This window comes from Dysidea avara, chromosome 6, assembly GCF_963678975.1.
Source record: "Dysidea avara chromosome 6, odDysAvar1.4, whole genome shotgun sequence".
In the NCBI taxonomy this organism is placed as follows: domain Eukaryota; kingdom Metazoa; phylum Porifera; class Demospongiae; order Dictyoceratida; family Dysideidae; genus Dysidea; species Dysidea avara.
Genome location: NC_089277.1, coordinates 36268454 through 36292507, shown reverse-complemented (window position 1 = coordinate 36292507; position 24054 = coordinate 36268454). Strand labels below are relative to the sequence as shown.

The 24054-nt window shown below is 35.9% G+C and overlaps 3 protein-coding genes across 3 annotated transcripts in view; 2 read left to right on the top strand and 1 right to left on the bottom strand.

Moving 5' to 3' along the window:
- Positions 1 to 5773: 5773 nt before the first annotated feature.
- LOC136259445 (E3 ubiquitin-protein ligase TRIM71-like) lies at positions 5774 to 7284 on the top strand. The gene is made up of 2 exons (XM_066052929.1): positions 5774 to 6647; positions 6695 to 7284. The coding sequence occupies exons 1-2, from the start codon at positions 5774 to 5776 to the stop codon at positions 7282 to 7284; spliced, it is 1464 nt and encodes a 487-aa protein (XP_065909001.1).
- A 12500-nt stretch (positions 7285 to 19784) lies between these two features.
- On the top strand, positions 19785 to 21356 carry LOC136259444 (E3 ubiquitin-protein ligase TRIM71-like). The gene has a single exon (XM_066052928.1). It carries the CDS (start codon positions 19785 to 19787, stop codon positions 21354 to 21356), a length of 1572 nt encoding a protein of 523 aa, XP_065909000.1.
- A 1543-nt stretch (positions 21357 to 22899) lies between these two features.
- Positions 22900 to 24054, bottom strand: part of LOC136257886 (uncharacterized) — a 32581-nt gene continuing 31426 nt past the window's right edge. The window contains exon 7 of the mRNA XM_066051209.1: positions 22900 to 23117. Coding sequence (XP_065907281.1) covers positions 23040 to 23117 — 78 coding nt within the window. The 3' untranslated portion in view covers positions 22900 to 23039. The remainder of the gene's footprint in view (positions 23118 to 24054) is intronic.

Genomic DNA, 24054 nt, shown 5'->3' with positions numbered 1-24054 from the left:
CATAATCGAACATAATTAGGAGCATAATGGACAAATTTCTGCCATGATATTATAACTTCTGCTATAATAGTCACAAAGTCAAGGGCAAACCTGTTTTAGTTGGATGATTCCTGACAACCAGTAGAATAATGCACTACTCAATGGCGGATCCAGGATGGGGCATTTGGGACAAATCTCCCCCCCTCGTGGAGGAGCCAGGCCATATTGACTTCTGAGTCTGATTAAAATACTAAACTTTACATCAGACCAAGATCAGTTTATAAAACTCATGAAAATATGCACATTTTACTAGCATTTATTACAAATTCACCTGAAACCAAAGTCAAACTATCTGTCCCGTAGCCAGGGGGGGTTCGGAAGAACCGCCCTCTTGGGGAAAAGGTCCACAATTTCAGTAAAAAGGTCCACAATTTTAGCAAAAAGGTCCACAATTTTAGTATACAAGTCCAAATTTTCAGTAGCAAAAGTCCATTAGCTCCAGTTTAATAAACCCACTAATAAGAAGCTAAATTAAGAGCTCCGAGTAGCTGGCTCATTCAGTGCTTGTAATGCAATGCAAGATCGAGATACTCTAATAGAGCAGTCAACCACCCTAATAGAACAATCACTCTAACAAAACAATCACTCTAATAGAACAGTCACAATTACATTTTCGTTTAAAATCTGTATGTAATTGCTTAATTTATTTACAAAACCATATTTGTTGTCTAAACTAGAACTTTCATAATATAAAATTTTGGTGGGAAAGCCCCTCCCATGCAGAGCCCATAAATAGCATCCATGCTTCAATGCACGATCCAAAAGAGCATTCAATCTTTCCCATTCTTATTCACTGTGACATTCCAATATATTATAGGCACAGATGGTATAGCTAATCACAGTTGGTATAATTACAGTAGCAGTAGAGATGTTTCCCAGATGTCATCCAAATAGCTGGTCTTGAGCCTACCTAAAAGTTGTTATTTTTATTGACTGAAGTGCCACTAAATTCAATCTTTTAGTGTCTATTTTCAAAACATTTCCTGGGGGGGGGGGGGGGGATGCCCCCAGACCCCCCTAGTTTCACACACCATAATGTAATCCATATAAAGTGCCTCAAAAAAGGTTCACTTTTCTTCTAAAAGAACCTACCCAGATAAATGTCTGGCTACGGCCCTGGAAATTGTCACCCGGCACCTTCGTTCGTACTAAGCGCCTCTAAAAATAATTATCGCGTTGATGTTGGATAAGACATTCGGGGGCCTTTAAAACAGCTTTTAAGACTTCACAGCCATCTGCAAAGGCCAAAATCAACAGTGAGACACTGCTAAGTAATAGGTGATTATTTGCTGTTTCAAAAATGCAGCAACTGACAAGAGAATCTGGCTCTCCCCAACCACCTACAACTTAGCCTGTTTGTGCCCCTCCCCTTGCCAGCTCCTAGATCCGCCCCTGCTACTACAAGTTTACACCGCTAGACTAAATGAGTGTTTTTCATTGTGGGTTTAGGTTCTATAGGACACACTGGACATTGCAGGCCCGTAGCCAGGGGGGTTCGGGGGGTTCTGAAGAACCGCCTTCTTGGAAAAAAAGGTCCACAATTTCAGTAAAAAGGTCCACAATTTTAGCAAAAAGGTTCATAATTTAACCAAAAGGTCCACAATTTTAGTATAAAAGTCCAAATTTTCGGGAGCAAAAGCCCATTAGCTATAGTTTACGAGATACCACTAATAGAAGGCTAAATTAAGTGCTCCGAGTAACTCATTCAGTGCTTGTATTAAATGCAATGCAAGATTGATATACTCTAATAGAGCAGTCAACCACTCTAATAAAACAGTCACAATTATATTTTCTTTTAAAAGCTACTTAATTTACATGTAGATTAAAGCTGAGTTTTCATTAAAATATAAGACTTTGGTGGACAAGACCCTCCATGCAGAGCCCACGAATAGCATCCATACTTCAACTTCATGCAATGTGTAAATTTCATTGTTTAAGACACCCTTTGTTCTGCTCCACTGCCCCTGTTGACCATGGAAGACTGCTCAATCTTTCCCATTCTTATTCACTGTGACATTCCAATATATTATATTAGACACATACATGTGCAGATGGTATAATTACAGTAGCAGTAGAGATCTTTTTCCAGATATCATCCATACAGCTGGACTTAAGCTTACCTAAAAAAACTGTTATTTTATTGACTGAAATGCCATTAAATTCAATCTTTTAGTATCTACTTTCAAAAATTTCTTGGTGGCATGCCCCCAGATCTCCCTAGTTTCAGCATGCGAAGGGTGCACACAGCATAATATAATCTGAATCATGTCATATAAAAAGGTCCACTTTTTTTCTTCTAAAAGAACCTACCCAGATAAAAGTCTGGATACAGCCCTGCATTGAAAATATTGAAGTCTCTGTAGGTCTGGAGTGAGACTGGGGTTAATAGGAAATATTTCAAGAAGATCGAGATTCTTTAATAGAACAGTGAAACACTCTAATAGAACAGTCATTGCATGCAGCAGTGAGAATGAGAACCATTTAAGTGTTTATCCCCAGGAGGCTAATATGTTTTTGGCATGGTGCTGCAAATGCAAGTTGCATATAAATACACTGAGCAATTGCTGTCCTTTGAATACCAACTGCTACAACTCAGAAGATCAGTCAGAAACACTGCATTATTTTATTTGAATACAAAACTACAAAGATATTAGACAATAAAATGTGTATAGCTTCTGAGAGACTATGCCCCAGACCACCTGCTCTAATATGCCTATGCTCTGGAGCACATGACACTTCTCCATTTACATTATATCACATGAAGAACATTCCTGTACAAAGCAAAAACACAAAATATAAGCATAATGCATTTCTGAAAAGCATAAAAACAAGCATAATAGGCAGAAAATTGGGGAAATTCCAAAAAAGCATAATGGGCAAATTTTGGAGCATAATAGACTCAAGCTTACCTGTCTGAGGTCCTTCCTCTTAAACATTCACAGTTGGCATGTCTATAATGATTGCAGAACAGGAGCAGTCGTGTTACTATTTATTTTTTAAGGAATTGTCAATGTTTTAGTGGTTGCCTGTATCTGATTAAATTTACTTGTGCCATGTTTAACTAATTTTACAGTAACAGTAAGCCATGCTTAATTCTTGATCCACCTATCCTATTAGGACCACAACATAGTTATAGTACATGTTGCAAACCATAAACTGCAAACTTGTCATCTCTCATCTACAAACATTTCTTCCAATTGTCTACTGCATGCACTCCTTGGTGGAATTCTCTCACTGCTGCCATATATACCTGTTACTTGTAACTGTTGTATCATCTACCAACACTACTGAGGATTTCGTCCATGAAAATCCAATGAAAAAAATGTTCACCCTATGAAAAGTGAAGTTTTCATTGGGTGGCCCCAATGAAATTTTATTTCCATATAGGAAAATTTAATGAAAACCCAATGAAAAATTCTCCGTGAAACTGCTTTTCATGGAATTTCCATTGGTAATTTTTCATTGGTTTTTCATAAAAATTTTCTATGAAAATGCTATGAAAATAAAATTTCATTGGGGCCACCCAATGAAAACTTCACTTTTCACAGAGTGAACATATTTTTTCATTGGAGTTCCATGGACAAAATCTTTAGTAGTGCAAGGACATTTTCCTAAACAATTTATTGTATAATGTGACCTGGCCTGACAAAACCAGTCTTATAACATTTCCAATTAACATGACTTGACAGCTCATTACTTGTCTTATGAACAAGGCAGCAGCTTTAACTTTGTTAGCATGTAACTGTTGCATGACACAACATTAATGACTATTGGTCATTTGTTTCATTAGTATACTGTTTCATATTAATATCATTATGCATAAAATTTTAAATGCAAAATTGCTTTTTAAAGACAGTAGCTAGCTAAGGGTGGTCAAGTTGCTACTGGATTATAGAATGTGCTGGTTTATGCACTAAAGTTAAACAAGTATGTGGAAGGTGATTGCTCTATTGGAATGACTGATAAATGTGATAGAGTACATTGAGTAATTTGTTACAATTACATACATGTCACAGATTAAGTTCTTTATTCTGCCTACATTAATTATGCTAGTATGTAGTGTATTATGCTTAATGCTTTGTTATGATCAAAATTATTATTATCAGAAGCAATTATGATGACATCATTGTTGTCCCAGGTAACTGAAATAATCAGGGATCAGTGTTACCACATTACTGGAGGAAATGCTAATCAATGTTATCAATATTATTGGTCTTGTACTGTATGTGGAAATCCAATACCATAAGTATTGTAACAAGATTGTATACTTGGGAAATTAAGGTTATGCTGGCATAATTTTGGTCCTTGTAAGTACCTGGAGCATTAATGATCATGCTAAGAATAATACAGTAAACTTATGTTTGTTTCTGTAAATGATTGTAATATAGAACATTCAGTCATCAACTCCAATAGACCAAGCAACATTAGACATTATACCCTCTGAAATTGAATGTGAGGCTAGTTTTAACAGTTTATTAGAGTAAACTTGAGTATCAATTATTAATTTCAGAGCTGGATCATTTAGGGTACAGAATGCTATACTCAGCAATTGTATTTGGCTATTTGGGCCTTATTCTTACTCCTTCCATCAGAGCTTTGCAAGCTACACTTGAACAGACTGTATAGCAATTTGTAATTCTTGAGCAAAGCTGCTCATGCAGAGAGGTATCACTTCATCACTTCTAATTAGCACATGATTGTCCTGAATGGAACACTTGATAGCAATTCAGCTATGTATGTCCTTGCTTAATGTTATGTGTTCATTTGTACGTCATGTTCTGGTTTATTTATGTACCTTCCCTTGCCATGTTTGTACAGTGCATTTTGCATGTATAGTCACATGTGTCTGAGGTATTGTAATTGTGTGTTTTAAACAGTTTTTCTGTCTACTATCTTGATCTTGATGTTAATTATGGTGTACAATTATTGATGCCCTGGCCTGGACTCTGGTGGTGGCTACACCTTTGGTAAAGGCTACAATACATAAAGTTGGTTATCTAACAAGATGACAAATATAGAGCACAATTATGAGCACAATAAGAAAAATGTTTAGCTTCGTGAATTTAACGATTAAAATATCAGTGTAGCTATGGTTTGTTGATTGTTTCAAAATAGTGGTCTTCAATCAAATAACTGTTTGAGATAACACTGTTGACACTCTCAGTAATTTACCCACTCCATACAACGAATTCAGAATAAGTAACATGTTTCATTGTAACAACACACATACTGCACAGCATAGCTACAAACATTAGTTGTCAATTTTACAAATTTAATAGTTTAACACAATCAGAACAGTTATTTTACCTATTAATCACCACACACGCAAAATTCTCTGAACCGTAACTTCAGAATACACTGACTATCAATCACAGAATTAGGATATTAGCCTGTTTTATCAAGCCCACAAACAGACTTGAAATATCATGTTCTCTAATATGCATTCTTGTCAGAACAGTCAGCACTTTTAAATTTATAAATGCACAGCAAAGTTGCCAGCTAGGTGTGCAGTGCCAGAAAGATATCATTCATAACTGAGAATAGCTGAGGATAAAGGCAGTGATTACCTACCTAGTCTAGGAGAAGGGTGAGAGTAGAAGAAAGAGAAAGTACAGTAGTAGCTGTTAGACAATAATGATGAAATCAAATACAGTAGTATGATAACACTGTGATAATTTCTAGTGTTCACTTGTATACTATTATAGCTGGTGGAGTATCTACTACACATTTGATGATGGCTGCTAAACAAGTGAAGAAGATTGTCAATAGTCTTAGTTGTCCAATATGTAACAAGTTATTCAAGACGCCCAAGTTTCTACCTTGTCACCATTCCTACTGTGAACAGTGTCTGGAGAAGATGTGTAGAAAGGAAGTGATAGTTCCTGTAGGAGGAGTGAAGGAGTTTGATAATGCTTTTATTATTAATCATATGGTGGATCAGTTAGTCCTAAAGTGTACAGTTGAAGATAAACCAGAAGTTGAATGTGATGAATGTTTCAGGGATAAACCAATAAAGGCATTCTGTACCGACTGTAGCTCATTCCTATGTCATTGCTGTATTGACTACCACACATACAGTAAACAATTTCATGATCATCATTTAGTAACCTTGATGGAATCACAGTCTAACAAATCATTAGCAGTATCATACTCAACTGCAGCACCAGATCCTCAACAATGTCAAACTATAGATGTTCCCAGGAGCACCATTATTGGTAAGAAGGTTGAGTTCACCATCATCACAAGGGACAATAATGGTGATCGTTGTTTCAGAGAAGGTACAGATCAAGTAAATGTCCAGTTTGAAGAAGTAAATAACACAATACTAGTCTCTGATAACAATGATGGTGTTGATGTGGCTTTTTTTGTACCACACCAAGTTGGAGAAGTGAAGGTGTCAGTGTGTGTCAATGGAGAACACATCAAGGGAAGTCCTTATAGTGTTGTGGTTAGTCGTGATTACACCTCACTATGCAAGCCCAGTAAAACAGTGAACAATGATGGTAGGATGGGTAGACCATGGGGTATTGGATTTAGTAGGAATGGTAAATGGGCAGTAGCTGACAACTCCAATCACTGTGTATACCTTTATGATGGTGAGGAAGATGGTAACAGAGGGAACAATATAGTGGTCAGCTTTACTGTTCTAGAGGAGTTACATTTGATGATGAAGATCACCTGTACATTACTGATGACAACAGGGTACAGAAGTTTACTGTTGATGGTGACTACTTGCTGCAGTTTGGCAAGTATGGAACTGATGATGGTGAAATTATATTTCCTGATGGTCTCACAGTACACAATGGTAAAGTTTATGTTGCTGACAGTTATAACAGTCACATCTCAGTGTTTTTTACTGATGGTACGTTCCACCAGACTATTGGGAGAGGACAGTTGGGTGTTCCTTGTGATGTAGCAGTTACTAGTAATGATGAGTTACTTGTGATTGACTGGAGGCATAACTGCGTAAATAGGTTTACACTGGATGGTGATTACATTGCCAAGTTCAGTGATGGGTTGTGTCATCCAAGGAGTATCACTATTGACCCAAATGACTTCATCTTAGTGACTGGCACTTATCGAGTTGTGATATTTGACCCATTTGGAAATCTTATCCACATTATCAAGTTTGGATCTGGAGGATCTGGATTATCATGGCCATATGGAATAGCTGTCAACAAGAATGGTGACATTTATTTTAGTGATAACCACAACCACAGAATTCAGATCTTCTCCAACTACTAACTGTTAACATTGTCCACATGATCTAGTTTGTGTAGTTATTTTGTTGATTAACACAAGTGTACAATTTACAAAATTTTACATGTATTAACAATTACTTTGATGATCAAGACTGATATATATATATATATTAATGATATAAATTACTATACCGGTGGACATAGTTATAGTATTTAGGAGTATTACATTGACAACATCTGTACAGTGGCCACATTATAAGTGGATCCTAATTTATTAGCTTATTAATAATATTATAGCAGCCACTTTCTTACAATAACAATTTCCTTACAAGACTACCTCTTTTTGAATTCATTATTGCCATAGTAGCTATAAGGTTATAAAAGTGTATTTTCATTACTTAATTACAAAACGCCTAGTTATAGGTTGGGTCATATGTGGTGGAAAAAGTTGGGAGGGGAGAATATGGGGCTATGGCTCCCCACTTGGACAATGTTTGCAAGAAAAGATTGATCAAGATACTCTAGTAGAGCAGTCAGCTACTCTAATAAAACAGTCACCTTTACATTACCTGTAATTACAACTTACTGTAAGTAGCAGCTAAAAACAGTCTAAAAGGGCTTCTAAACTATGAAAGTTCCCTAGACCACCAAGAATAATGTATCTGTTTTATAATGGGTAAATTTTCCTGTCAAAGTTGGTCTCCTTATGTGCAATATTTGGCCTGCTCCACTGCCCCTGGGTTGGGTAAAAAACTAGCCACTTGAGGTGGTCTAAGAAGACTGTTTTTATATTGTGTACTATATACTTCACAACATTTTATTACAAACTAACCAATATACGGAAATGATTAGGCAAACTTATAAATACATCAGTATGACAGCAAACTTGCCAGATGTGCAATACTAGAAGGATATCGTTTATGACAGAGAAGTATTGAGCTGAGATGGAGACAGCTAGAGATTACTTATATACCAGGTGGGAGTAGAAGGTACAGTAGTAGCTGTCAGACAATAATGATGAAATGAAATACAGTAGTATGATAACATTGTGATCATTTCTAGTTTCACTTGTATACTATTATAGCTGGTGGAGTATCTACGTACTACACATTTGATGATGGCTGCTAAACAAGTGAAGAAGATCGTCAATAGTCTCAGTTGTCCAATATGTAACAAGTTATTCAGAAAAGCCCAAGTTTCTACCTTTTCACCATTCCTATTGTGAACAGTGTCTGGAGAAGATGAATGAAGAATCCAGGATCACATGTTCCCAGTGCAGAAAGGAAGTGATAGTTCCTGCAGGAGGAGTGAAGGAGTTTGATAATGCTTTTATCATTAATAATATGGTGGATCAGTTAGTCCTAAAGTGTACAGTTGAAGATGAGCCGGAAGTTGAATGTGATGAATGTTCAAGGGATAAATCAATAAAAGCACTGCAACTGTTAATTCGAGAATAACAAAGAAGCAAATGAATGATGAAAGCAAACAGCATGCCGGTTCTTACAGCAGGCAGGCAAGATGAAATCCAGGTGAATTTAAAATTTTTTAAAAACTCACTGTACATCAAAACATTCGACTTTTTCACTCGTCATTGCAGCAGTATACTAATGCATTCCAGGTGGTTTTTTGGGTAAAACCTATTGCGAGACTGTTTTTTTTAAATGTGAAAAATTACAAAGCCATATGATTTATTTTACCAGTCCCTACTTATAAGCGCTATTGTACTTAATGATAGCTACCATATTACTAGAAATTTTGACATAAGAAAATTTTGACAATTCAGTTACATTCGCCAAATTTTAATTCATCAAATGTAAATAAGCACCTCAAAAGTCAGTATTTAGATCTGTGATTTCTTACTTTTCATTAATTTTAATTCATCAAGGCTGATTAATTGTGAATCCTCTCATCACTTTTTCCCAGTTTAGTATTGCTCTATGACACAACAAAAAGAGTGGTCCAATACTACTCTGTCTTTAGTCAGTATTGAAACAAATAATCCAAATAACTTCCAATATCGAGGCAAAGCAAACTACAAATCAGTATATCCAATGGTTTTCAGTATTATGACCTGTGATCTATATTCGTTTATAAATTAACTCTAAGGAAATATTTGGACTAGTAGTTCCAACACAAAAACATACAATAGGTGAAATAAATACAGGCAATTTTCATGGCCACGTGGAATAGCTGTCAACAAGAATAGTGACAGTGACAGTACCAACAAGAGGATTCAGATATTCTCCAACTGCTAACTGTTAACATTGTCCATATGATCAAGTTTGTGTAGCAATTTTGTTGGTTAACACAAGTGTACAATTTATAAAATTGTGTGTTTATGTATTAATAATTATTTTGATGATCAAGACTGAATTATATCATACTATCGTACTGTATAGTAGGTACTACAAAGGAGTAGGCGTGGCCCATGAAATAACATCACCCAAAAACCAGCCTCAATTTTCCCTGACAATGATGAGGCAGTATTGGTTAGGTAAAACTAAGCCCAAACAAGCTTTCAGATCGACCCAAAACACTTTCAACAAGTTGCTACGGAATTACTTTAAAAACTTTATTTAACGGAATTTTCTACTGACTGAGTAGCTAACTGAGTAACTTACTGACTGATGCTTTCAGACAAGCGTAACTCGATAACGGCTAAGGCTATGGGCTTGATTTTTGCTCTGTTTGACGTTGTTTCGGCCCGAGAAGTGCCTTTTGGCATACCGCAGTATGCACAATGCATTCTTCATGGACTTGCCAGTGTCCTCCTTTGTGTTCCATTCATCTTTGCTGACAGCGAAAAGTGTCGATTTGGTAGTAGCATGTGATGGCTTCCAGAGGCGTAGCTAAGGGGGGGCAAATGCCCCCCCATCACTAAATGATTTTTTTTAAACCTTCGTCACAAGTTTACCAGTATTAAACTGACACGCAAATGACTGTAAATTATGTACACTACTACGCGGTATCACCAGGGGTTGCTAGTGAATGCGCACACACAACATTCAACTCCCTCGTGAATCCATCGAACGAAAATATTAGAGACATACTTCTATATTTAGCCTAGTCTCGTGCCCAGACCCCACCCACTGTGTTGAGTAGGGTCTGGTGACTTACGCAATGTTTTTGGGCCCGCCGCCATATTGTTTGTGCATTTGTATCCATAGCTATAGTCGGCCATTTTCCTAGTTCCAGCCTATCAAATCGCGTTGTACCTGAATCAAGGCGTCCGATTAGTCAGAAAAGAAAAATGGCGTAGGGCCCAAAACTCCTGCAAATGTCACCAGACCCTATTCAACGCAGTGGGTGGGGTCTGGGCACGAGACTATATTTAGCCTAGATTACTCGCGTGATAGAACATTTTTGAATCTAAAAAGAGTGACCCGCTTCTCCGCGGCAGGAGTCACAACTCACAAGTGACAAAGGAGACCAAATGACGCTACGAACCTACTGCCTACGAGATGATAAAGTGTTAGCTAAATAAATGTACCAAGTTTATTTTATCGAGTTGATCACACTGGACCTTTGTACGTACGGCAGTGCAGTCTGTTTTTACTTTGTCAGTCAGTCAGTCAGTCAGGTGGATCAGTCAAACTTACAAGTTCTGCTAGCAAGACAGGTGGGATTTCGTGCAATACATGGCATTTGAATTTCGCCGAGTGAAGTGAGTGAATACGTCATCCTGTCAGCAGTGTGCTAGGACTGCAGCACAGGCTGTGGCTAACGTAAAGTAACCTGTATTTGCACTAAAGTATTAGCTCTACGGGACTGTGGATGAATTTGTTGGAGTACAGTTGTGGCAGGTGCGATGATGCTCGACGAATGTAGCTACCTCGATTAGGCCCCTATTTGGTGATTATTAGTTTCTCATCCACCGCCCGCATCCTTCTTAAGCTACCGCATGGTAAGCCATTATTTACTCTGCGCATGCTCAGAAGAACACGTGATACCAAACTGTTATAATTTTTGTTGATGAACGCTACAATGCGCTATATATCACTAGGAGAACTGTTGTTTTTCTTAGCAAATTGCTGCAGTGCCAATTGCAATCGTGCTCTATCGACTTCATCAAAGCAGGCTTTCAGCTGACTGTCGAAAAACATTTGGCGATCACGAAAAGTAGAATCAGCTGGTGAAGGAAATGTTTGTAGTAAGAAAGAAAGACAATTTGGACAAGGTCTGTACATCAGAGTGTTAATATTATACAATAATGGCATAATGGTAATACCCTCCCGCCCGCATCATAATAATTAGAAAGGCTGGATGAGAAACTAATAATCACCGAATAGGGGCCTTAAGGTTGTTTTGTAGTTAAGGTAGCTAGTTTTGTAGTTAAAGTACTTAGATTGGAAGCAGTCAGTACTGAAATAGTTACGTAGCTAGTTATTTCAGCTGTAATAATACAACACCTTATGTTGGCTAGCCCACCATTGGGTCATTAGCCTTTTTTTGCAATCATGAATGATTTTGAGTGTTTCGTGGGGGCATGCCTGCCCCTCCATCACCTTCTGGCTAGCTACGCCCCTGATGGCTTCCCTTCATAACAGAAACCGTCCGCATTTTTTGTAGTGGCTATTTTGATTGCAGAGGTGCTTTACAAACAGTTCTTGATTTGTACTGCTGTGTAACGTGTTGAACATAATCGGCAACGAAGCATAATGGATACTTCACTTTTCAGACAGTAATATGTAACTGGGCGCATGGCACCATTTCTTTCTTTTGGTATGTGTGGATTGCTGAGGTGCTTTTCAAACAGTTCTTGATTCGTAATGCTGTGTAAAGGGTTGAACATAGCTGACAACGAAGTGTAATGGATACTTTACTTTTCAGACAATAATTGATATAGCTGGGGCGTGCAGCACCATTTCAGATGCGGTATGCGTGGGTTCAGCAGTCATAATAATTTTACAAAATAGAATAGCAAACAAGTATACAGAAAAATTTGGAATTTTCAACTAGAGTAGGGACCATAGCACGTCGATAAAAGTACTGAAACAAGCTGGAGTAGTACACGATATTAAATCACAGTAAAACAATAAGAAGTGTTATATCCTTACTGTGATTGTTTTACTGTGATTTAATATCGTGCACTACTCCAGCTTGTTTCAGTACTTTTTATCGATATGCTATGGTCTCTACTCTAGTTGAAAATTCCATATTTTTCTGTGTACTTGTTAATGATATAAATTACTAGTATTTAGCTGGAACTTCACATAGCATAATTCACACAAATACTGCCTGTATTTATTCCACCTATTGTATGTTTTTGTGTTGGAACTATACGTACTGGTCCAAATATTTCCTTAGACTTAATTTATAAATGAATATAGATCACAGGTCATAATACTGAAAACCATTGGATATAGGTATACTGATTTGTAGTTTGCTTTGCCTCGATATTGGAAGCTATTTGAATTATTTGTTTCAATACTGACTAAAGACAGAGTAGTATTGGACCACTCTTTTTGTTGTGTCATAGAGCAATACTAAACTGGGAAAAAGTGATGAGAGGATTCACAACTAATCACCCTTGGTGAAATTAATGAACAGTAAGAAATCACAAATCTAAACACTGACTTTTGAGGTGCTTATTTACATGTGATATATTAAAATTTGGTGAATGCAACTGAACTGTCAAATTTATCTTTCATCAAAATTTCTAGTTGTGCGGTAGTTATCATTAAGTTACTTATAAGTAGGGATTGGTAAAAAATCATATGGTTTCATAAATTTTCACACTTTAAAAACAGTCTCTCAATAGGTTTTATCAAAAAAAACGCCTGGAATGCATTAGTACTGCTGTAATGATGCTGTACCTTGGTTAAATGAAGTGAAAAGTAGAATGTTTTGATGTACAGTGAGTTTTTAAAAATTTCAAAATTCACCTGGATTTCGTCTTGCCTTCCTGCTGTAAGAACCGGCACCGTGCTGTTTGCTTTCATCATTCATTCGCTTCTTTGTTATTCTTGAATTAATAGTTGCAGCGCTTAATGGTTGCAGTACGTACCACAACCCAAACACATAATTTTAACGAAGTGTGAGTGGTGTGCGTAAGATGAGGGTGAACGGGTGTAGTAGCCAAGGAGTTGTCTCTAGAATTTAATAACACTGGTAGTCGTTTTATAGTCTTACCAGTTTAGTTTTAACGAGGTAGTCTAGCTAGATTATTATGCCTTTGAGGGGCGGATCAAGGATTCCACTTGTAATGGTGGATTCTCCAGCAACTACTTATGTAGAAAGTTTCACGCTTTTATGAAAAAGTGCACAATTTTTGTGTTGTGCTGCTATACTAATTTTGGAGGCTAATGCCACTATACTATTACAGCAACTGTTGAAGGCTTCAGCTGGGGAAAAACCATCATGATTGATGAAAAAAACAAAAGTATAAGTGTTTGACTCCTCATGTAACATGCGATCACAAACAGGACCATGAATGGAACCAATGTGGGCATGGCAAGGAAAAACAAAATACAAAAATAAAATTATATTACAATACATATATATATTTATATAAGTACTTAACCTAATTAGTGCACTGCTCTTTACAGTCCCTTCCCAGAAAATTCTTCTAGAAGCCAACTGGCAGAGGCAGCACCATCTAAACATTTCTAGATGGCAGCTAGACTTTGATATGCTCACTTCAGGGTGAACAAAATGTAATAAATTGAGCAGATTCTTGCGGATTGCAGATAGCTGGTACTGACCGAACAACACCAATAAAGCTATCTGCACTACTGTAATGTAGTCTCTATATGATGAGGTCAGTGACGACTGTTACAATGCGGCAATTTAGAGAGTCCATATTTTAATAAAAGATCACTCACTATATTTGAAAACTGTTCCGCAGCTTCAGCAGGGGGTGACATATTGCTGCCAAGTGAGTGGTGAAGCCAAGCCAAATGATCATGAAGGATTTCATCCAGAAGTGACCAGCATAAAGCCTAACACATGAAACTGACATGCACAGATCTCTATTTGGAACTCATTATATTATATGGTAGAGACTGAGGGAAAGCCTGGCAAGACTTACACTACATACAATACAGAAATAATAATTATAGTATGCAGAATAGGAAAAACCCAGTCCAGGGGGGCTCTATAATTAAAATCCTGTATGAGCTGGAGACAATGTGTCATGTAGCCGCATGCATTGATGTCTTACCTTTGAACCTTGCTGAAAATTGTAGCATCATTCCATATCATTCCATATAATGTCCACCCATGTGTTTGAATATTTGATGGTGGGTTTCATTTAAATGTTTTAGTATGTACTGTATTATAGTCTCATGTCCAGACCATGTTTTTTCATTTTGTAGGGCAGAGAAAAAATAAGGGTGGTTGATAGCAGAAATTTTTGCTTCAATATAAATAATATTGTGGTATTGATGAGTTTTAATACCGATACTGAGTAGCTACTTGTGCAATAATGAGCTTCACAGTGCTGAAAAGTTCTGATACAACTAGGGAATATAAACAAAATTTTATTAAAACATTTCATCTTTTATGTTTCCACACATGGCCATTCCATTATAAGTTTAGTAGTAAATTTATAGACTTTGTCAAAATAGCATGTAACCACCATGTACCGAGATTTAATTATTATATTAAAAGTATTTTGACATTCTATGTAGCATTGGTATTGATGTTTTATTACTTGTATATTAATGTTGCTCACCCCTAAAATAGTTCTGGTGGGACTTTTGTGCAGCTAGATCAACAGAGTTTAGCGATTGTTGATTAGTTGTGGTGAATAGCTCAGCTCTGTATGATAGCCAAACATATGGCATGCCCTTGGATGCTGAGTTTAAGTCTACTTATCACCACCAAGAGTCCATCTTGTTACCACTAAACAGTGATCTCCAAAAGTTTTTAGATTTGGCTGAACAAAAATTGAGACAAAAATAACATTGGAAATCCATCAGACCCTTGTTTTCTCCACGTCCACACAATAGAAAGAAAAAAAAACAGACTCTTTTTTTACAGCTTAGCTGTTTTGAATTAGATCCTATATAGTAATTTAAACACTGAAATTGAATATGAGGCTGACTGTAACAGTTTATTAGAGTAACTGGTATTTGCCTTACTACTATATGAGGGTGACTGTTCTATTAGAGTATGTGGATCTGAATGTTAATTATATTGATGGCTCTGGCAGCCTGGATCCTGGCTATGCCTCTTGTAAAACATAAGACTGACTTATCAACTTATTGAGCACAACTATGCTTGCTAATGCATATCTGAGCAAAACAATTACAAAAACTAACAAACAAGCATATAACTAATTGCATTATGAAAGTAGCTAGTAACTATATTTAATTACCTTTTGCAAAAGTAACTGGAGCTGTAACTACCATATTAGGTTACATGGGATAAAAGTAATTAGTAACTAGTTACTTACCACCCAATTCTGCTTGTGTGCATGAAACGTACAACACTCAAGGCCATAAACACCAGCTTATCATGCTTTACATTACATCTGTTAATTACTATATATGCTATGCTGCAACGCTTCAACCGTCAGCTCATTATGCTCATAATTATATAATTATATATGCCTTACTTTAAAGTTTTTCCCCGAATAGTGATACTATTGACTTTACGTGGAACTGGTTAAAAGTAAAAATACTCATTGTAGCAAATCAGTCTTGAATTGACTTGGCAGTTTTGTGGGTTATAATAGTTGTGTCAAATGGCTACTTGCATACTCTATTAGAGCTACTGACTATTGTATTAGAATTCCACAATGAGCCAATGAATTTCACAGTCAAAGGTTTACAATGTTCAAAATTATACCATGTACACTACACTGCCATGTACACTGCCATGTACACTGAAATGGTGAGGCCTTTACATACTTGCATGGGTGAAACAAGTTGTGAAATCAAAGGAGGCAGCCAAGTAATGGCTGCAATGATAATGATAATCACAGCTATTATTAAAATTTATTTTCATTAGCATCATTGCAATCATTAAATTTTCTTTGCTGTCACCTTTAATTTCATATCTATTAAACTCATACATTTAAAGGTCGCACCATTTTTTACAGCCTGGCTGTGTTTGTATGGATTTCACTATAGGTTTATTTATTAGGCGTATGCGTCTAACAACCAGACTCTATGGTATACTTAATGCAAACACTTATAGTGGCAAAACACACATTTTATCTCTCAGTTGCAAACTGTTACCCCAGCACCTTCATACTAAATAAGTGTGAGCTGGTTTCACTAAAGGAATGATCAGCCTATGTACCTAATTTTCAATCTTTGCCTTGTAGTCAAGATAAAAGTTCAGTCTTTTTATGCAAGTAAATGTTCATACTCCGTGGATATTTTATTAGATTCATAGCAAACTTATTAACTTTTATGTTTTTCATTTGCGCTGAAGTTTGAGACAATCGAATTATACATTTACATTAATTTTATATAATTAGTAACATATTTTGCAAAGTGGACACAAAGAAATCAAAGTCCTCGTAGACATAAGAAGAAAAAAAAAGACAAAGAAAGAATTTGTGTGCGCATGTGTTGTCACACTCCAACTGGTGTCTCAGTTACACTATCATTGTCTACAGATTCCTGAGCCACCATTGAGCAATCTTGATGACCAGATGAAGTATACTGATAATGAAGCTTACTTTAGCTTCTCTCGTGAACAATCTGTCTCTGTTAAATCTGGAGTGAAGATTTTATCAGATAATAAAAATTATGGGAAGGAAGTTGTCATCTTACCAGACATCAGATAACACCAGTAGAAGATAAAGTTGAACTGCTTGTGTAATATTTGTGTATGGATAATTAGAAATGAAATGATTACAAGCAATCTACCATGATTTATCAGTTAATCAATTTTCAGTTGTAGCAAAGTGCATGTTCACATGTGTTTGTGTAACTGTAATAATTTAATGGTTTATAATAGTAAGAGTGTATGTGTGTAACTTATAATTATTGTATACTTGTGTATGTGTTTATTTTGTGATTAATTTCTAATTTAATAAGTATAAGTGAGGATTTAACTACATGTATAGGATACATTTATTTTATAGCAACTTTTCTATTTCCTAGGTGATTCACTCAAGTCATACTGTCTATACATACATACCATAAGTCAGTGAGTTTGTACTATAATGAGCTAATAGTAGTTTGTCCATACAAACAAAGTGTGGTACAGCAGATTGCACTCACAAGATTGAAAATGTTTTGTTTCATGGAACAAGTTGCTGACATCGGGGACCATGATGGCCAGTCAATATAAGTAACTCTTTGATGGATTGCATTTGAAGCTGTGTGTATTAAAGCATCACATGTGTGACACAATTTTTAAATTCTGCTGTATACTATACATCCTACTGGATCAAATACAAGTTTACAGTCTGGGCTTGATGTTAAACTGCTGACAGTAATGGCAGAACTAGGCATAAGATTTCATGTTGGAACTTCAGGATGTGAAAGGATTGAACTTCCAAGTTGTGGGTTATTTCAACTCATTCGTATAGTAAGTAGCAGTGTCAAATTCCTGTAATGCCATTATTGTTGTTCTCACTATTAACACATACTCTTATGCTCCCTGAAGGAAATGGTTAAATTTTATGGTTTCAGTGTTGATGACTTAGCTATACAGGCTAGTCTAAGATAGCTATAGTCCATCAATTGACAGGCCATCAATGTACATCCCTGGTGGAATAGTTAACAAAACATTCTTGAATGTTCTACTATAATAATTATTCTAATGCAGTGACTGCTCTATTAGAGTATTGTAATGCAGGTGACTGCATGCTCTATTAGAGTGTTTCGATCATTTTAGCGGAAGGATACAAACAATGCTGTAGACACATTGCACTGCAAATTTCTACCTATTCCAACCTGTATATTACTTTATTAGGAATTTTACATGGGTCGTTCCGGTTTCTGCTCTCTGTTTTCCTTAATTTATTTCTACTTACCCTGGCCCAGCAAACTTTAAGGTAGATGTTGTGATAGCAACACACTACTGAACAATAGTTTAGCAACCAATATCCAGTCAGCAAAAGAGTATGTGTTAATAGTGAGAACAACAATGACATTACAGGAATTTGACACTAATATAATATGTACAAACATGAAATTTCAAGCCTTGAAATATCAGGCCTAGTTCAACATGAAATTTCATGCCAAATCTTCAACAGTTTAAACTTGGATCATCAAGCCCACACTGACACATGAAGTGATAGAGATATATCAAACAGTATATTTACCACAAGCTACCATGCTGTGTGCTATAGACATGAGAATACAATGAGAAATGAAAGGCTGTGTCTACTCATTTATCTCAACTTGACTTTTTTGGTACGAACTATCTACATTACAGTCGATTATATCTTTGTCTACAAATAATATAACAATAATGTTAAATTAGATGAATGATCCAAGATTATGTAGCCATATTTTTCTTTGTATCACTGTTGAGATAACACTGTTAATGCTCTCAGTAATATATACATGGACAACATATTATTCAATCCTAAGTGAAGTGTGGACTAAAATATGGCAGTGACAATGATCTTACCATGGAGGCATAAATTAGATAGTCACCATAATATTATTACTGTTACAATTAATAAATCAAGAAGTATGGGCTTGATATAACAGACTATTACTAGCTATATTGTGTGGTGCTACCAGAGATCAGCCTATAAAAATGCCATGGTAAACCATGAAATTTGACAATTATGACCATTGCAGCCATAAAATTTTCTTGCTTGTGCCATGAAATTATTTGTGTGCCATGAAATTACCATGAAATCTCCACTTTTCATGGCATGGATATTACCATGAAATATCCATGAAATGACTTTCCGTAGCACTTTCATTGGGAATAATATTTTACTATTCATGAATAATCCATAGGTGTTTCATGGCATTGTTCTCTGGTAGTGTGAGCAATTGGAACAATGTAAAATGGAAATCTGGAAACCAGAAATGGTCAAACCTTCATATACACCTGTACTTGTATGCAAAATTAAAACCCTTGCTTAGTGGCCACCTCTGCACACAAGACCACATTGTACTTTGGTTCAAAAGATAGCTAAGGGATACTTAACCACATTACATAATAAGAGGACTTCAGTCACTAACACATGTAGCTAGTAATGCCTTTGTCTAGTTCCAGACACATACTCTTGTTGATAAGACCACCTTATTATAGTGACCACATTGATAGGATAACTAACAGGCTTGAAATATCATGCTTTCTAGTTTGCATTCCTGTAAGAACAGTCAGCACTTTTAAACCTATAAATACACCACCAAGTTAGCAGATGTGTAATACCTGAAGGACATCAGAAGAGTTGATTTGAAATGGAGGCAGAGATTGTTTACCAACATAGCTAGTTTAGTTGATACATGAAGAGGAGAAGGGTGGGAGTAAAAGAAAGAGAAGGTACAGTAGTAGCTGTTAGACAATAATGATGAAATCAAATACAGTAGTATGATAACACTGTGATCATTTCTATTGTTCACTTGTATACTATTATAGCTGGTGGAGTATCTACGTACTACACATTTGATGATGGCTGCTAAACAAGTGAAGAAGATTGTAAATAGTCTCAGTTGTCCAATATGTACCAAATTATTTAAGAAGCCCAAGTTTTTACCTTGTCACCATTCCTTCTGTGAACAGTGTCTGGAGAAGATGAATGAAGATTCCAGGATCACATGTCCACAGTGTAGAAAAGAAGTGATAATTCCTGCAGGAGGAGTGAAGGAGTTTGGTAATGCTTTCATCATTAATCATATGGTTGATCAGTTAGTCCTAAAGTGTGCAGTTGAAGATGAACCAGAAGTTGAATGTGATGAATGTTTCAGGGATAAACCAATAAAGGCTTTCTGTACGTACTGTAGCTCATTCCTATGTCATTGCTGTATTGACTACCACACATACAGTAAACAATTTCAGGATCATCATTTAGTAACCTTGATGGAATCACAGTCCAACAAATCATTAGCAGTATCATACTCAACTGCAGCACCAGATCCTCAACAGTGTCAAACTATAGATGTTCCCAAGAGCACCATTATTGGTAAGAAGGTTGAGTTCACCATCATCACAAGGGACAATAATGGTGATCGTTGTTTCAGAGAAGGTGCAGATCAAGTAAGTGTCCAGTTAGAAGTAGTCAACAACACAATACTAGTCACTGATAATAATGATGGTGTTTATGTGGCTTGTTTTGTACCACACCAAGTTGGAGAAGTGAAGGTGTCAGTGTGTGTCAATGGAGAACAGATCAAGGGAAGCCCTTATAGTGTTGTGGCTAGTCGTGATTACACCTCACTAAACAAGCCCAGTAAAATAGTGAACAATGATGGTAGGATGGGTGAACCCTTTGGTATTGGATTTAGTAGAAATGGTAAATGGGCAGTAGCTGACTGGTCCAATCACTGTGTATACCTATATGATGGTGAGGATCAATTGGTGAGGAAGATTGGTAGCAGTGGATACAATAGTGGTCGATTTGATCGTCCTAAAGGAGTTACATTTGATAATGAAGATCACCTGTACATTACTGATAACCACAGGGTACAGAAGTTTACTGTTGATGGTGATTACTTGCTGCAGTTTGGCAGATATGGATCTGATGATGGTGAATTGAGGGCTCCTAATTGTCTCACAGTACACAATGGTAAAGTGTATGTTGCTGACCAGGATAATAATCGCATTTCAGTGTTTCTTACTGATGGTACATTCCACCAAACTATTGGTAGAAGAAAGTTGGGTCGTCCTGTTGATGTGGTAGTTACTACTAATGATGAGTTACTTGTGGTTGACTATGATCATAACTGTGTATACAGGTTTACACTGGATGGTGGTTACATTGGCAGGTTTGGTAATGGTGATAAATTGTGTAATCCAGGGGGTATCACTATTGACCAAAAATTTAATTCATTCTATGTAACTGATACTAGCAATGATCGAGTTGTGGTATTTGACAGATTTGGAAATCTTGTACACAAGTTTGGATCTGAGGGATCTGGCGATGGTGAATTTTCATATCCATGTAAAATTGCTGTCAACAAGAATGGTGACATTTTTGTTAGTGACAGATACAACAAGAGGATTCAGATCTTCTCCAACTACTAGCTGTTAACATTGTCCACATGATCAAGTTTTTGTAGTGATTTGTTGATTAGCACAAGTGAACAATTTAGAAAATTATATTTGAATGTATTAACAATTTTTGATGATCAAATCATATGATATAAATTACTGTTCCAGTGGACATACATGTTATTGCGTTCAGCTAGAAACTTGTACAATACTATGTACTAAATGGGTTAAATATGTAAGTCTTTTGTGTGGTAATTCTGTGAAACACAATTACAACTTATAGTTTCATAGTACTGTCTCAGTAATAAAATACAGTAATAATATAAAATCATAACCAGTTATAACTATTGTACAACTTTGACTTTCAGCAAATTTTGTGGCTAAAATAATAAAAACAGTAAATTTACGGGACAATAATTTGACTTGTGACTTGCTTGTTACTGTATTTTATATAATTATAGCTGTGACTTGCGTTAATTATAATTACGTAGCAAGGCACGTCCATACATACCAAATACTAATCACTCATGACTGCTCTAATATACTAGAATATACTGATATATAAATGTTCTAGTATTTCAATCTGAACATCTGTTATTCAAATACAATGTTTCCTATGCTGGCTGCAGCTTAATGGAAATTCCATCCATGTTATTAGTTTATATTGTTTGATAGGAACCACCTCACATGTACATGTCCACTAATGCATTTACTTGTAAGTAACAGTTTAATAATCTCTAAACTATTCTGATAAAGTGCTCATCATACATGTGACCAGTGTTTGTTTTTAAAATGGCACACCAAAAATGCTCTCAGATTCAGTCTCAGAGTGGTTAATGTGTAAAAATTTTGCCATGTTAAAAATTGCAAACATAACCTTAAAATGCTCTCAGAATCAGTATCAGATCAATTAATTTTAAAAAAATCTCCTAGGATATACAAAATTTCATGCATTATAGTGATGGCTATTCAATATCTGAGAGCCCAAGTTTACCCAGCCTGTACAACACTGCTTGAAGTTTCTTAGTTTACTAGAGCAGTATATCCCCATTATATGGAACAGTAAATTGTTTGTTATTTTAGTAGTTTTTCAGTACATCCGCATTCACTGATGTTTTACTGAGAGTTTAAAAATTAGTAAAACAATAATGTTCCATATACTTAAAGTTACTGACATTTTACTATCAATATAACTGGGTACAACTACAGTAAAGCAGCTTAACAAAGTAGTAATCTAAGAACCTTCAAGCAGTGCAATTACTAAATTAGATCCTAAAGATTGCTCTTAATTACCTCATGAATACATTGTAGTGGCCACTTTCTTGCAATAACAAAAACCGCTTCTTTAAAGACTCCATTGTAATAATAGCTTGGAAATAAGTGATTGCTGCACAGACAAATGAATCATTATGGCAAGTCTAACAGAATTTCGCACCACTGGGAATTGCATGTTTTTGTGTGTTTAGCGTGTGCACATGTGTGTAGTTATATCATGTGCTCATGTGTGTATTGTACATGTGTGATTGTTATGTGTGTGTACAGCTTATTATATCAGTAAAAAGAAACGTGTTCTATATATAGCTACAAAGAGCAATAAATTTAAGGTACATATGATAATCACTAGCAGTTGACAATAATTAACAAAAAGGCATCAAAACAGTTAAACTTTAGACTCTATACCAATAAAGATGTGAAGTTATAAGGTGCAAAGATGTCTTATTTAAAAGTGGAGTATCCTTCTTTGTCTTTACGTGCTAATCTGACAATTGGAGAGAAGGTGAACACCACTCCATCCTGTAGAATAATAACAGCAGTTACACCAGTCTATTGCAACAAGTGTACAGTTTGTACATAACATGCCTGTATAACCAATACCAATATGATACCCAGAAATAAAGCACACTTGAAATTGTTTAATTAAATGGTAGCATGCTTGAGTCTTTGATGTTCTATTAGAGCATCTACTGGAAACCCTCTTAGATCATGTTCAGTACTAAATACTATAAATTTTCGTGTGCTTTAAAGTATTATGTAGCTGCTGGGGTCATGGGCCATAGCTAGGCATGAGGCTATTATGCTCCCATTGTGCTTTTAAATAGTGCTCAAAAAATCACCTATTATGCTTTTGAGAATTTCCCATTATTTCCAAAATTATGCCACCATAATTGGCTATTTATTGCTGTATCAGGCCATTTTCATTGATGCTTAAGCTTCAAAATTAATAGTCTTGAATTCTTTAGCTGGTTGCTGTTTTAGAGTATTTCATTTCAATGTGACTGCTTTATTAGAGTAAATAATATTCAGTGACTGTTCTATTAAAGTTTCTGACTGCTCTATTAGAGCATCTCGATCTTTTTTAACAGAATTGTGTTATCTGCAGATTTTCCTACTGTTAAAGTTTTATAATAATCATCTCAAAATACTAGCATAATTCCTGATTCCCACACATACCTATTATGTCTGAAATTATGCCGGCATAATTGCCGCATCTCTAGCCATATATAGCCATAATGTTAATCATTAACACAAAAAATCTGAGTAATGTACATGCATGTTAATTATTTATTTTATAAAGGCAGCTGTTTTGTTTCTGGTGGCTATACTACTGCCATACATATGTATTTCAAACTTTTCTGTGCAAGTTACTACTTTCAAACTATTCTGAAAAAGTCACTAAATGTGACTGGGTATGCAAAAAGGACACATAAGAGCACATAATTTTGCCTACACT

Excerpts from the sequence above, each read along its gene's own strand:
- LOC136259445 (XM_066052929.1), top strand. The coding sequence starts at position 5,774 with ATGGCTGCTAAACAAGTGAAGAAGATTGTCAATAGTCTTAGTTGTCCA. Across the intron at positions 6,648-6,694 it reads TTATGATGGTGAGGAAGATG|TTACATTTGATGATGAAGAT; the intron begins GTAACAGAGGGA and ends GTTCTAGAGGAG.
- LOC136259444 (XM_066052928.1), top strand. The coding sequence starts at position 19,785 with ATGGCTGCTAAACAAGTGAAGAAGATTGTAAATAGTCTCAGTTGTCCA.